The following is a 15341-nucleotide window of genomic DNA, read 5'->3' as shown; positions in this document are numbered from 1 at the left end:
GATGCAACCAGTCTGGGTAAAGATTCACACAGGAGGCAATCAAGGAATCTTTGATAAATTGACAAGACTCCTTACACAAATGTGGAAGAAATACTGAGACTTTGAGTATGATGAATTCAAAGAGAACTTGATCAAAATAGCATCCGGCAGGCAAAAAGCTCTCCTTGTGGGAATCAAAGCATTAACAGGATAGAGCAGACAGAGCATGTTTTGGGTACTGACTATGGTTTCAATGATATAGCGAGAAACTTGAATTGAAAACAAAAGATACACTTTCCTGGGCTTGGGCAAAAGGGTGAGAAGGAAAGGAGTTCCTAGCTCTTGGGAATATGTATGAATAAAAGAAGGAGGAGAACTCTCAGAGCACAAAGGAAATGTGTTGGAGGCAGTCTTCTTTACCTCATCAAACTTGGATTTTCAAAGGGTATTTCAGTTGGTCCATAATAGATTAATATGACTAGAGGACCTTTTAGTCAAGAATGTGAATACAAGTAGGTTTTTGTCAGCAGGAAGGTTTTGCCTTAGGATCCTTTGTGTCTAAATGTACTATAATTAATGACTGAGAGATCCTGATTAATGGTCTGGAGCTAAGCAAAGGGTTTGTTTCTTGAGGCCGCATTTGTTTCTAGTGATCATGATGAGATTAAAAAGAGGTTATACTGGATTCTGCTCTTTCAGTGCTGGCTAAAGCCTTTGTACTTTAGATGGCTTGAAACATTTTCTGGGTCTCATCTGACTAGCAGAAAAAAGCTGGCCAAGATGGAGGGGAGTGCTATGCCAAAATGGTGGTCTAATGGCAACCAAGTGGTCATCACTATTTTTATACTTTCTGTCTTGATGCATCATGGATACATTCTTTACTTTTGTATTGTTATATTATAATGTGAATATTTTATTCAGGGATTCAGAATAATTTAAAATACCAGGGAAGTAGCTGTGTTAACTTGATGCTTCCAGAATAACAAAGTGTCTTGTCTTATTTTATGGAATGGCAAGTTACAGGTTTTCACTTTTGTGTGCATGGTCCCATTTTGTCAGATACAAGAAGTGTTACATTACATTGGCAGATTTCTACTCAAAGCTGTAACTAGGAAGAAGGTAATTCGTTTTGCTTAGACAATCCTATGCATCATTACTCTATTTTGAGATGTGTGGATACCATAAAATATTGCTATTTACCAGTTATAGGGCTGAATTGAAAGTGGGGGCACATTTCATCAATGTCCCATGAAATTCACTATTTCTGTGGCTGTTTTTGTTGGCAGCTACACAAGAAACAGAACCTTATTTAAAGAAAGGACCAGAAGCATTTCCCTTTCATGATTGTTTTGGTTTCTTGACGGCATCACATAGTGAAATTAGAATCGTTTATATAACATATCTAGGAAGCTTTTTGGGCGTCATCAGGTTGCCAGACATGATAGACTCTGTGATGCGACGTTATCACATTGTCCATATGATTGCCTCTGAAAGAAATCAATTTTTAAAAAGTTGCTGAAGTTGCAGATTGAAGAAAGGGGCAGTTGCAAACAGATGATGAACAGCAAACTGCAAAGGTGACCACAGAAGGTTGTTATGAAACTTTTCACACACACCCCCAAATTTGCCTTTGCCTCCCAAATGTTTGTAAACTAAAATTTGATGTACCCCTAAAAATTATGAGACGATGCTTTATATATCAAAAGAGCCCAAGTCCTTTGTCTTCTTTTAGCACTAAATAACTTGGCCCAAACCTAGTTATTTTAAATGTGTCTCAGATTTTTTTTTTTAAAACATTATGAATTGCAACACTTCTTGCCGGATTGCAAATCATCTAGCTGGAGTTTATTTTCCAGGGCCGAGCAATGTGGAGTATATTTGCAATGAAATTGTCACCATGTTTTTGACTGCTTATCTATCAGGGAGTGTGTTGTATTATAGATGAAATTAGGAAGATCTTTTAGTAGAGATTAGGCAATGTGATGGCCACATGGGATTTATATAAACCACATGCTATAGGACACATTGACTTCAAGCCCCCCATTTGTATTACTCTCACCTTATTTTTATAGCCTTTGGCACTGTTTCTGTGTTTGGCTTATAATGAGTTAGTGGTTCTTTGCCATATGCATGGAAGATTGCCATTTGTATACAAAAAAAACCTTTTAAAAAGAAATATGCTTCAGAGTATGTTGGGCTTTCTGCTTCAGTTTTACCCTTGAATGAAGTCTTTCTCTTAATTGTAGTGCAAAATTGGGGATTCCTTCCTTCTTCACCTATTTATTTATTTATTTTATTCAATTTATTTTATTCAATTTATACCCCGCTCTCCCCGCTTTAGATTGTAAGCCTGTGCACAGGTCCTGCCTTATTTTTTTTTATATACAGTGCCTAGCCAATTTTTAAGTGTTTTATATATGATTAATGAGTCCCCTCTTGGATGCACACAGTAATGTGGTAAGGGGGTTTGTGTGTGTCAGCAAAGCTGAGAGCAAACCATAAGGAGCTGAGAGAGTGTAATATGCATGTGGTGTCATCCACATATCTCAAATTGTTTTCTTTGTCTCTATGTGCAGGTTGCTGGAATGCTCCATATAGACTTCTGATTCTGTTTCTGTCACCTTCTATTTTGGCTTCTCATCTGTAGCAATTTTAAGAGTTTTGTCAGTCATGCATTGAGGCTTTTCTTTTCTTTTGGTTTTGTGCATTCTTTCTTGATGACATCTCTGGTTTCAACCCATAGTTCTTCCAGTTCCTATTCACTTGAACTTAGTAATGTAAATCTGTTTTTTACATGGTCTTTAAACGCTTCAGGAATGTTGTTTAGATTGTATTTTGGTATGGTCATGGTCCAGGCACTATACGGAGCCCCAATTTGGATTGAGGCTTTTAAACCTTCTATTGATTACATCTTAACTAGGGATGGTCACAGACTGGGAAAACATGGTTTGGGGTCTGTGGCTGCCCATGGACAGAATGCTGAACCAAGCTGTAGGGCCCGTTTATGAACTGGACTGGTTTGTTGGTTCATGGTCCTGCTACAAACCCCATTGAAAAGGACTGCAGAAATCCCAAATAACAGCTGCTCAGTTGTTAAAAGGTGTCTTCTGCAGTTCCTTCTTTCTGCTCCCCGTGGCTTTTTGCAGGAAGCAGAAAGGAGGGCTATTTATATGGCCTTGTTTTTGCTCCCCATTAAAAGCTGTGGGGATCTAAAAGCTGGGTTTAAATGAAACAACTGAGCTGTAGGGAGTGCCCAGCTGCTCAGCTGTTTCTCCTGAAGAGAAGAAAGCAGGGATAAACACCTGCTTCCTGCTCTTCACGAACTCTTCACGAACCCCCTAGTATTTAACAGCAAAACACAATTATTTTGAGTGTTGTAGCTGTACCAGAAAGAATGTATACAATATTGCATGTCAAAAATGTATACCCAAAGAATCTGAACAACCTGAATGCCGTTCCATTTACAAAAATTGTGGGAAACTTCAAGTATTCATCCTATGATTAACAGCCTACATGCTATGGGTAAGCCTTTCGATCATGAATATTCACTACTTTGCTAGGAAGCTGTATTTGACTTGAGCTTATACACACAGTTTCCATTGCCTTTCCTTCCTTTCCTGTTTTGGAAGGGGGGAGATAGTAGAAGATAGATAAGGATTGCATGCAAATGCCCAGGTCATATGTGACTCACATGTACACTCAATTTCAAGGCTCTTACTTCCACTTCGTTTCATGTAGACCATTACCAGGAGGGCTAATTCTTGAATCAGATATGAATATTATTACACTGTGTGAGTTACAGACATCCTTTAAATGTTGTGGTAGCGCCATGTCAGTTCCATAGATTTGTCACTTGCTGAAAGGGCCACAACTACTTGATTTGGCTGGGTCCTAGCCAGGATTGGGGATAGTGCTGTGGCAAGAACCTGTGTGACCAGCCCTATTCACGTAGTAGCAGGCACAGCCTTTATATAGTACTTTGTTCACGTGTGATGTACCTGTAGAAAAGTGGTTCCAATAGCTCTGTGATGTTTAAAGGGCACCTTTTCTCCTGAATAGAGTACTGGAACCTTTGTGTTTAAATATGCAAGTTGTTGTTCAGTCGCACAGTCAAGTCTGACTCTTCGTGACCCCATGGACCACATCACACCAGGCCCTTCTGTCCTCTGTCGTCTTCCAGAGTTTGCTCAACTTCATGTTCGTTGCATTGATAACACTGTTTAACCATCTCATCCTTTGCCATCCCCTTCTTCTTTTACCTTCAGTCTTTCCCAGCATCAGTGTCTTCTCCAGTCAATGTTCCCTTCTCATTTGATGGCCAAACTTACTGATCCTAAAATTAGTCAGTTTGCCATGACTTTTTATTAAATTTTGATTTGCCTGGAATGTAATTTTAATCTTCACTTCTCTGAACTAATAAAATGGTACCACATGGAAATTACTGGGCTGTTTTTTTATTGCAGATTGACCAGCTGAAGCAGGAGCTTTCAAAGAAAGAGTCAGAACTTCTTGCCTTACAAACTAAGCTTGAAACCCTTAGCAATCAGAATTCAGATTGCAAACAACACATTGAAGTGCTTAAAGAGTCGCTTACTGCCAAAGAACAGAGAGCTGCCATACTTCAGACAGAGGTGAGGTATTTTATCATCTATAGTAATATTAATGTTAATGGAGTGTGTCAGAATTAAAATGATGTATTGGTTACAAGTCTGTACGGGAGACATAATTCAACCTTTTTTCTATTTGTTATAAAATAGTAAGATAGCTTAAGGTATTAGTTGATGCCAAGATCAGCTCTGTAGTAGTTCAGAATATCTACTGACTTTGATAGCAGGTGAACATATAGTGGAACAGGAAGATTTCTAGCTGGAAACTCAAAATAAGTGTATGCACCTATAATTTAATTTCCTCCTTGCTGCTAGTATTCTGTACAGTTGCTTTCATTTATCTCTTTTATAAGGCCCTTTTAGTTGTACATTTGGAATTGGCTCACAGTTCAGAAGAATACACACATTTGTACAAAGCAAATAAGCACTTGACTGTCAGAAAAAAATGTGCTAAATGAACATTACAGATCTCTCTGTGTTATGGCCAAAGTGTGCGTTATGCAGGAGATATGTGACTGTTCCCAATACTTTTGAACTCGAATCGCTTTTTGACACTCATTGGAGGCACAATAGAGGTGAGGAGGGTGCTTGATCCTTTCCTGACAGATTTGTTTTAGTCAAAATCATTCTTTCTCATACAGACAAAAACAGGACAACTGGGTAACTTTTTCCCCTGCTGGTTGGAAAGCAGTTTAGAGAAGACCATTTTGATCAGAAAAACAGAGTGTGGAAGAAGAGTTAACCATCTTGCCTCCCCTGCCATTGCTTTAATAATATTCCGATCCCTCTGAGGTTGAAAATATTTTTTAAAGATTTTGTAATCTGCCACATATAGTATAACAAACCCCCCCCAAAAAAAAACAAATTCAGGTTTACTTATGACATCATGATAATAATAAGAGTTATTATATAAGATAATAATAAAGAGTTATTATATAAGATAATAATAAAAGCTTAATCTTTACCCTTACAATAATTATATTGACACACTTTAAATACTCTCATGGCTGAATGTCCCCTTTCATTTGCTGAAATGAAGATTATGATGCAGGATTCCACTTAGCCTCTCTTAAAAGGTTACTTTTCTGTTTAGCAGGTGGGTTCAATCACTTCAATTATGATATCTTCTGTAGCCTAAGACTGAATGAAGGCTGAACTTAATGAAAGAGTCCTGGACATCATCTTAAAAACTAAGATTTAAGGCTTGCTTTGTGATCAGCTCTTGGAATTGAACTGACATGATAAGATGTTACTGATCTCTTTGTTTCCTTGTTACTCCATTCTGTCTCATTTGGTAGATTACAAACAGTTCAAGTTTGAGCAGGAAGCAATTTGTTGTAATTTGTCATGTAATTATGTGTCAGTGTCTCTTCTTCCATTAAATAGAAAGCCTGTCAGAAATCTATAAAACAGAGTATATGGAAAACAGGTCTGCAGTCTTTAACTGATTTAATCGATCATTAATCCATTAAAACTTTAGTTGATCAGTGTTGGCAAATTTTCATCCAAGAGATTTTGAATTAAAGGATACATATTTCTTTTCAATTTATTTTGGTTCTGATAAAATGACAATATCTTTTATTTATCATTTCAACAAATACAACAATAATACAATTGAAGGTAGTCTTTGCTTCTAACAATGTTGGTGTCTTTGATGACAGAATTGTAAGCCGTCTCAACTGTCCGTATTCACAAAATAATACAGTATGCATTTTTTTTACATGATGGGTAAAAAGGCAGATTGTTACACAAGGCTGCTTCCTCACAGGGGTAAATTCCTGTTTTGCTACCTTTGCTCCTATAGATGCAGTGGCATTTATAGTGATGATGGCTTCTGTATGGAGGTTTTCATTGTCGCCTTGTGCTCACTGTACTCCCCCTTGTCTTTGGTGGGACAAATTTTAAAAAATTGGTAGTACGAATATTGTTAGTCTTAGGACCATAGGATCTTGGAAAGTTGCTACGATTCAGTGGCAGAGCACCTGCTTGGTGGGCAGAAAACCTCAGGTTCAATTCCCAGCATTGCTAGATTTTTTTTTTAAGGAACAGGTAATAGGTGATGTGAATGACCTCTGCCTAAGACTGTCAGAAATACTGACCTTGATGGACCAGTGGTCTGATTCAGCATAAGGCAGCATCAGGTGTTCATGTGATGGAGCTACTATTGATTAAAAGAAAACACTGAAAAAGTGGCAGTGGCATCAAGATGTGTATGTGTGTGCGTGCGCACACACACACATGTGAAGAGGTATGGAAATCTGAATCTTCCTGTCTAAGGGTTCCCCAAACCCACAGCAGAGTCAGGGAAAACCTGGAAGGGGAATAACTGTGCAATGATGTTGGGCATAAGGCCCCAAAAGCCCTGCTTGAATTTAGGAAGTAAGACAGAGAAAGAGTTCCAAGTGGAAACATCTGAGGTAAAATAGATTAAGATTGTGTGGCTGCCCTAGTTTTTTTTGACATTTAAAGTTCTAAAATTACTTGGGCCCAGAATATCTGAAGGAGTGCCTACTCCTGTATCATCCAGCCCATTACCTATCAGCCCAGGAACCTTCTTCTGAGAAACAGTCTTAATGGGGGGGGGGGGGGGGGGGGGGAGTTTTGGCTCACAGGAATGTTTGGAACTATAAACTGATGGTTTGAAGCAGTGTTGTTGGTTATGATTGATTTTATTGTAAGAAATATGCCACAAACTGCCTTGGCAAAGTTTTAGTTGAAATGCAGTCTTTAAAGTAAAAACTAGCATAAACAGTGATACAAGCTGACAGGAGGGGGGAAAAGGTAAGGAAGGGTGGCTTGAACCTCATGGTTCAAGAGAGGATCCGCTAAGGAGGAAATGTGTGCACTAACTTGAATTTATGTTGCTAACATTAAATTATAAACGTTTTGGATGTGGCAGATCAAACAGTATTTCAAGGATTTTTTGACTATGTGAGTTTTGATGCCCCTGCCAACTCAATAATTATATGAAATTAAATGGTTTAAATTACATTTCTTTAAAACACAATGACCATGTACTTTAAATGATATTATTAAGATAAATTAGTATATTAACAAATGATTTTTACAATTATAAATTATATTTATAATGCACTTCTGATAGCTAAACCTGGTACAAAAGTCTCTGCAGCAACTTAGATGACATTTTGAACAATTTATGTCACATTTAAATAATTAAATGGCCTAATATATTGATGCAACTTTGAAGCACAGCATGCTACTTTATATGTCTCATTGAGGGCTAGGTGATTTCTATTCTGTGCTTTGAAGTAAGTAGTGTGAACATAATGATTTTATTGGACAGCATCACAAAGAGCTTTATTTTCTGTCTTTAAGAGTTCTTTGTAAAAGGAAATGGAGAAAGTTTCTTAATGATGTCCACCTCTTACAGGAAGCAATTTGGTTAAAATTAGCTGTAATTGTTCATGTGCAAGAGGTATTTGGCAGCAGAACTGAATACATTAAAGGCACCTTTTTCTGAAGGGATCAGATGGAAATGAGAGCCTCCATATTTGTAATAGGTTAATAGGACACTTAGACTTAATGCAGTGGTGCTCATTTCATAACAGCGTAGAAATGCCAAGAACTGCAGTCCAAGGCAAAGACTGTATCGAATGATCTTGCAGATTAATTTCTTAGTTTTTTTACAGTTGATTAATACACAGCAATAAATGCCAGAGAGTAGTAGGTTCTGTTTCCTTGCACAAACTAAATTTTTGTTACATTTGATATGGATTTTATTAATTGATACTTTGAATTTAAATAATGGTCATAGTTAGATAAGGTTAAATATGTTTATTTGTGGAGTCAATTATTCATTAATTTACTTTCTAAATACATATTGGAATAAAATTTTCTTCTTACTTCACCATTGTTTTTTCTTTGTCTCTTTGCTCCAAGTGGTGCAGCACTTTTGTTTTCTTCTCTAGTAAGACTGAGGGAAACACTTGCCAATTCTGAAATGGTGCTTTCACCCCAATTTTTCTTCCCCATTAAGTATCTTTGCGTTGTTGTGAGCTTGCTTTTTGTTTTAAGTGAGTAGAAATATTTTAAAGTATTTTTTCAGTTGAGTACTTTTTGAGAGAGGCTGAGGACTCACTTCATTCAGTGGGGCTTATTTGTGTCTCATCTGTAATTTATTGTGTACTTCAGTATTCTTGCTAGGCCTTTGGCTGGGAAGTCTTCTTGGTTTTGCTTGCTTTTTTTTTGCAACAGATCCTATTGCAGTCTGCACAGTGTGAATGATGTTAATAGGGTTGCCAGGTCTGGGTTGGAAAATACCTGGGGACTTTGGGGGTGGATCCAGGAGAGGGCAGGGTTTGGGGAGGGGAGGGGCCTCAGTATGTTACAATGCCATAGAGTCCACCCTTCAAAGTAGCCATTTTCTCCAAGGGAGCTGTTCTCTGTCAGCTGGAGATCAGTTGTAAAAGCAGAAGATCCCCAGGCCACACCTGGAGTCTGGCAACCCTAGATGTTAGGTAAGATCGATTCTTTAATCATCCTGTCCTTTTTTCTTTACTGTTTTTACCCAAATAATTATTATTCTGTTCATCGTATCAAGAAGCCAAGAGATTTGTTATTATATTTGGTTTGAATCAGGATTGTGTGTGTGTGTGTGTGTGTGTGTGTGGACTCTTCGTCAGGGGACCCATGGTGGCTCTTGGCAGCCATTCTCCCTCTGGCTAAAATGTAGATTCCAAGCTTTTTTTTTTAAGAGAGAACAGGAAACTATTTTTGTTAATATGTATTCCCTGTATATTAATCTCCTGAACTGCTGTGGCAAGAGGTTCAATTAAGAGAGCAAACAGGAGAGGAGAGAGTGGGCACCCCTGTTTCATACTTCATGTGATTTTTAAAGGCTTGTATTAATTAAAATCCTAGTGGGTGAGTATGACTAGATTAAGGTAATCCAATTCCAAATTTTTCCTCCTTAATACTGTCCTTAAAGCATTCATAAAATTCTGTTTTAAAACCATCCGTTCCTAGAGATTTTTTTAAAAAGTTAAAGTAAGTACTTTAATTACAATCTTTATTCTATCAAGAATTGGGCTTTCACTGACTTGGGAGATCTTGAACCCAAAGATAAAATATGCTATAGAAAAATCAGTTGAGATTTCTGAAGTATATAATCTCTGATAGCATTGCTTGAATCAGGGATGTCAAACCTATGGCCCACGGGCAAGAACCAGCCCACCCAGGCCTTTAATATGGCCCAGGAGTGGGGCTCTCTTCTCTCCCCCCTCCCCTGCCCATCCTTGCTGTTCTGAGCTTGAGCTGCCTTGGAGTATAGAGAGCAGAGGGCAGGACTGCCTCTGAGAGCAGGAAGTAGAGGGTGGGGCTGCCAACTTCCCAGCCACTGCTCCCAGCCACCGTAGTCCTCAAAGGTAGGAACTGGGGGTACTTCTGCTGTGATTCCTGTGCTTCTTTTTTATTTTAAAAATTGCTTTGCAAAATCCCACTATCCCCCCACCTTTCCAGGCACATTTTAATGGCATGGGGGGAAGGTTTGGGACCAGCCGGGTTTAAAATATAGAGTTTTGCAAACTCAAGGGACTCCAGTTTTGCAGAGAAATATTAGTTTTAACACACAGCCCCTCCTAATGTGGAACTCAAAAGGAATAATAGCAGAACAAGTTCTGAAGAGGACACCCAAAATTATTATCTCAAACCACCCACAACCCATAATCTGAGGATCTCTATTTAGTTCATGATCCCTTTCTGATTTACTAATCTGAGATTAGTTGAATCTCTTGTACTTCTTTTAGCTTTGCAGTATTTTTTAAATAAAAACTACTGTTACATATGCTTTTGCAGCATCCCTTATAATATGTCAGTGAATGTCTAGAGTTATATTAAACCAGAAAAATTAGTCAAGCTCCAAGTGGATATTGTACTTTTTAATGCAGTATGTGATTAAAATATGGGATTCACTTCTAGAGGCTGTAGTGATGGCCACAGGCGTAGACAGCTTTAAAAGGGGATCAGACAGGTTCATGAAGGATCAGTGGCCACTAGCACTGGTGACTAAAAGGAATTTCCATATTCAGAGGTAGTAAATATTTGGATCTCAGTGCCAGGAAGCAACATCAGGGGAAGGCCTCCAGAGGAACTGGTTGGCTACTGTGTGAGGCAGAATGCTGGACTAGGTGAACCACTTGTCTGATCCAGCAGGACTCTTCTTATGTTTTTATCTTCGGCTGTTGTTCTTCCATCAACTAATACATAATATTATTGATTCTTACTGAAGATATTCACTTACCAATTGATTAATCGAAATCTTAATTCTTCTAGTCATTAAATTTATATTACCTTACAATACATTCAGCATTATTTAACTCATACATTCATTCTCAAGTACCCCTTCATTGATTAATAAACCTACCCAATGATCCCTACAATATTTACACGGTTCACAGTAGAACTATGAAATAATTTTAAGCAATCCAGACATGAATTATAAACCATTTCCTAATCTGTAATATGCAAACAAGTCAAAAGTTTCCTGAATTTATAACTCTCAATCAAAACTTCAATTCCCTCTCATCTTGGCCTCCCTCTGCTGACAGCGCTGGTTTGTTTGTTTGTTTGTTTGTTTGAATCCAGCGAGCTAACCAGCTGTGCTGGTGAAACTCTCTTCTGAGCTTGTTATTAAAGGCAAACTCATTATGGCTGTTGCATAATCAATTTTAATGTTAGTTTTCTTGCTAAAATTCTATGTATTGTTGAATTTTTACCTATTTTTTATTTAGTCACAGTCTCTGTGACTCTATAACCCGCCCTGAGCCTGCTTGCAGGGAGGGTGGAATAGAAATCATAGCAACTACAACAACAATATCCCCAAAAGATAAATTTCTAGTCTTATAAATATCAGTCTTTAATCCATTTCTTGAACAAATCCAAAGCTACTGTAGCCCCCCAAATTCATTGTTATTTGAGTTCCAAAATTTTACTCCCAATTAGACATAGAGACTTCCAAATAGCAGTGGATAATACTCTTGAATACTGTAAACTTCAGTTCTTCTGAAATAAAAAGGCGGGGAACAGATGACCTAGAAAGAAAAGTGCTTTGCTTTAAGACTGCTCTAAGGATGGCTATCAGAATGTCCTTTTTACTGTACTTTGTGCCCATCTACAGTGGCTGCCAGAGGCATAGAGAAATTTATAGAGAAGGAAGAAAGTCTTCCTGAACAATACCATGTACCTGATAAGCACTGTTCTCTTTAAGCTGCGCTAGGGTGTGCTGGTGCACAACATTTTAACTGGAAGCACAGGGAACTTCGCTGGCAGTGCAGACTACAAGTGAACTGAGAATGGCATTTTCCCCTCCCTTGGAAACAATAGAGGATGGGGGCACCTTCTTTTGGGACTCATAGAATTGGACCCCCTGGTCTAATCTTTTTGAAATTTATGTTTTGTTTTTTAAGGAGAGGCACCAGCAGCTATGCTGCAAATTTGGTGCCTTTACATCAACCCCCCCCCCCAGCCCCAGATACCCAGGATCAATTCTCCATTATCGCCTATAGGGCCCATTGACTATAATGGTCCCCATTGGCTATAGTGGAGCTGGAAAAAGATTGATTTCCTCCCCACACCCCTTGTTATGCTTTTCAATATGATTTGTAAGCTACCTTGAATCATAGGGGAAAGTGGGATATAAATATTTGAATAAATAAGTAGTGTGGGCAGATTGATAACATTTAAACAACTTCCTGTTTGTTAGGTTAGGCAGGGTTCTGACAGCGATCGTTCCACCTCTGTTATACTTGACCTGTAATGCTGGTTGTTAAATTTCACTAAAAACCCAAAGTAGTGAAAGGGGTGGGTAGAACTATTCTTTGGAGGCCAAGTCTACCAGTATAGTAGACTGGGGTGAGTAGACCTTTTCTCCAGAGGCCAGGTTTACCAGTATAGTGGACTGGGGCAGGTAGAGCTATTCTCCGGAGGACAGGTCTACCAATATAGTGAAAAGAGGTGGGTGAAATTTGACTTGATTCCATTTTCTCTTATAATCTTTAAAGTATTCTTAAAATATAGTTTAAATATAATTTAAAATCATTTATTCTGAGATTTTTACAAGGTTATGGAAATAATCTTCTCAAAATTAATTTACGTGATAGTCAAATGTAGACTTACTTGCACTACTATCTTTTTTTGCTCACAAGGTAGAGCTTAGAGGGAACATTGCATAAGTGTCACAGGCTTCAGATGTCATCTGCCTCTGCTCCTGGTGCTGTTCTCCCAAGCATCTACTATTTTGTTCGTGTTTGGTATTTCCTAGTGCTATATGCATGTTGATGGCAGAATATACATAATTTATACAAGAGTGCAGCTAATTAATATTGCTCTGTTTTAGTCAGTATTTCAAAATCTGATTTGGGAAATCATTATGACACATGGGTTAAGTAAAATGAGTTAGATACCTCCATCTAAAGTAGGGTCTTTGTGACATCTATTGCCCATATCAGGGTCACTGAGTGACCTTGCATTTCAGAACCCTTTATTGACTTAAAAACTCAATGTCTGAATTTTGCTTACAAGAATTAGCCATAACAGTAAGATATTCTCCTGTATATAATGTCTGTCATGACTGCTAGGCAGGGGGTCCTGGAAAATGGATTTATCATCAGCTGTTACAAGGTTCATTGCTTCAATTGCCTCCATTAGTTCCATTTTAAGGGCACCCATTGATGGCATTGCTAAACTATGCACATGTCTCTTATCCAAAAGTATATAAAGTGTGTTTAGTTTCTTTCACTATTCATGGTGGAAAAATTGTAAGGTCATACAGAAATGAGCTAAGGTCATTCTATTCTAGCTTCAGTACATTTAAAATACCATTATACTCTATGGACCATTGGTAAAGGAAATATATTACAGTTATGGGAGTCTTTTGTTTTTAGAGGATTCTTGGCCTACACATATAATCATTTTAAATGTAACTACATGCTCTTCCAGAAAGATAATGTTACTAAATCTATAACATTTTTTGTCAATTTTTTGAGATGTGAATATCTAGGTGTACATTATTTCTACATTAAGATGCAAGCATCATAGGGTAGGGCTGCAAACCATATTTTCTGTATTTCTTTGTGTACAGTGTTAAGACTTCAATGTAAGCACATATTGTAAGGCATTATCTCATTCAAGGTAATATAGCAACTTTAACACGAAGTTTACCAAAGTGCACGTTCAATTTGTAAGCTGGTCCGGACATATGCTGATTTAGAGCCAGCTCTACAAACAGTACTATTCCAAACTGGCTGATGTGCTTGAATATAAATCGAATATAAAAAGTAGCTATCCGAAAGCAAAATCTACAAACTTAGAATGCAGTCCTGTCAACAAATGAAGCTGAGGAGAAAGATACTTTTGGGCTGTAGCTGAACACTTTTAAGTGTTCCTAAACAGTCAGAAGGAAATGATGGTAGTTCAGCATTTGTTTTGAACAGATTTCAGAGTGATTTCTTCTGCTTATAAGTTTCCAGTGGCATCAAGTAATGTTTGAGTGAGATCACAAAGGCATTTTCACCATGTAATGAATGCAGCATCGTTAGATGGTGTGTGTGTGTGAATACAAACATGCACACACACACAGACATCTGAAGTAATGAAGACTATCCCCAGGAGCCTGTAGAACTGCATTCTGCTGCCTCATGTGATGAGTCAGTGCAGCAGTGTTTCTGGGAATAGACCCCTTCCACGATTCAGGCTCTCACTTAAGAGCTAGTGGGACAAAGGAGATATACATCAAACTGCCAGTGAGGAGTGAGTGGAGGCTATAATGCCTGTTAGCTTAGCTGTTAGTGGGTTAATATGAATGAGTGCCCAACTGTCAGAATCAGCCACACAAGAGGACTGATGTGCAGCTGAGTGTGCCTGGAGGGAGGAAGACTGTGAGTCACCTAATGGGATGGAGGCCAACTAACATGATGAATGGAGGGCACCAGTAGAAGAGAGAAAGTGGTGTGGGAGCAAGGATATGACTGAAAGAGAGCAGGCTGGATGAAAGACATAAAAATACAGTTGAGATAGTGCCTGGAGAAGGAAGATTTGAAAAGGAAGTAGGAACAGAATAGGTACAGATGAGTGTCAAGGGAGAAAGACAAAATGGAGTGGCAAGGGAGAAAGACAAAATGGAGGAAGAAGAGATGGAGCAGGGTCTGATCAAGGCCCCTCAAGCCCTTGTATGCATAACATAGAGTAAAGGAAAGTACTGCTGAAGCCTTCTTTTCAGTGAGTTGTGTCATTCAGAGGGGCCCACAGTCACCCAGGACTGCAGGTCAACGTTTCTCTAGCTATGGTGTACTCTCAGCTTCTGAAGTCACCCTGCTTACCTGGAAGCCATGTGTGTAGGGTGACTGCTTAATTTAATAGTACACCAGAAATGTTTCTTTTTTTTGTTTTTTTTTTGATAAATCTTTTTATTAATTTTAGGACAAACAAACACAAACTGGAACATATATATACTGTACCACATCCATTTACATATTTGGATTAACAACTAACTGTATCTTATCCAATCAAAAGAAAAAAAAAAGAAAACACTTATTTATACTTCAATTGTCTCCTGTTGTACTGTTGACATTATGTCAATGCAAGTAGTCCACTGACATCCCATAGGATCATAAAGGGATCCAGTCATGGCTGGACTTTGTGTGGGCAATGAGCACTTACCGTAGTGTTTGTCTGGCTTGGCTCCATGTAGACTTGTTATATTGCCTCATGAAGCATGGGATTGTTTTCTGAGGCTGTCGT

General features: G+C 38.3%; 1 protein-coding gene across 1 annotated transcript in view; it reads left to right on the top strand.

Annotated features, from left to right (window-relative positions):
• Positions 1 to 15341, top strand: part of ERC2 (ELKS/RAB6-interacting/CAST family member 2) — a 654659-nt gene that overhangs the window by 207372 nt on the left and 431946 nt on the right. Inside the window, exon 5 of the mRNA XM_015410044.1 lies at positions 4443 to 4610. Within this exon, the coding sequence (XP_015265530.1) occupies positions 4443 to 4610 (168 nt within the window). The remainder of the gene's footprint in view (positions 1 to 4442; positions 4611 to 15341) is intronic.

The sequence above is a fragment of the Gekko japonicus genome, unplaced genomic scaffold (assembly GCF_001447785.1).
Source record: "Gekko japonicus isolate JY-2015 unplaced genomic scaffold, Gekko_japonicus_V1.1 scaffold259, whole genome shotgun sequence".
NCBI classification, from domain to species: domain Eukaryota; kingdom Metazoa; phylum Chordata; class Lepidosauria; order Squamata; family Gekkonidae; genus Gekko; species Gekko japonicus.
Note: the sequence above shows the minus strand (reverse complement) of the source record. Positions and strands in the feature narration are given on the sequence as shown.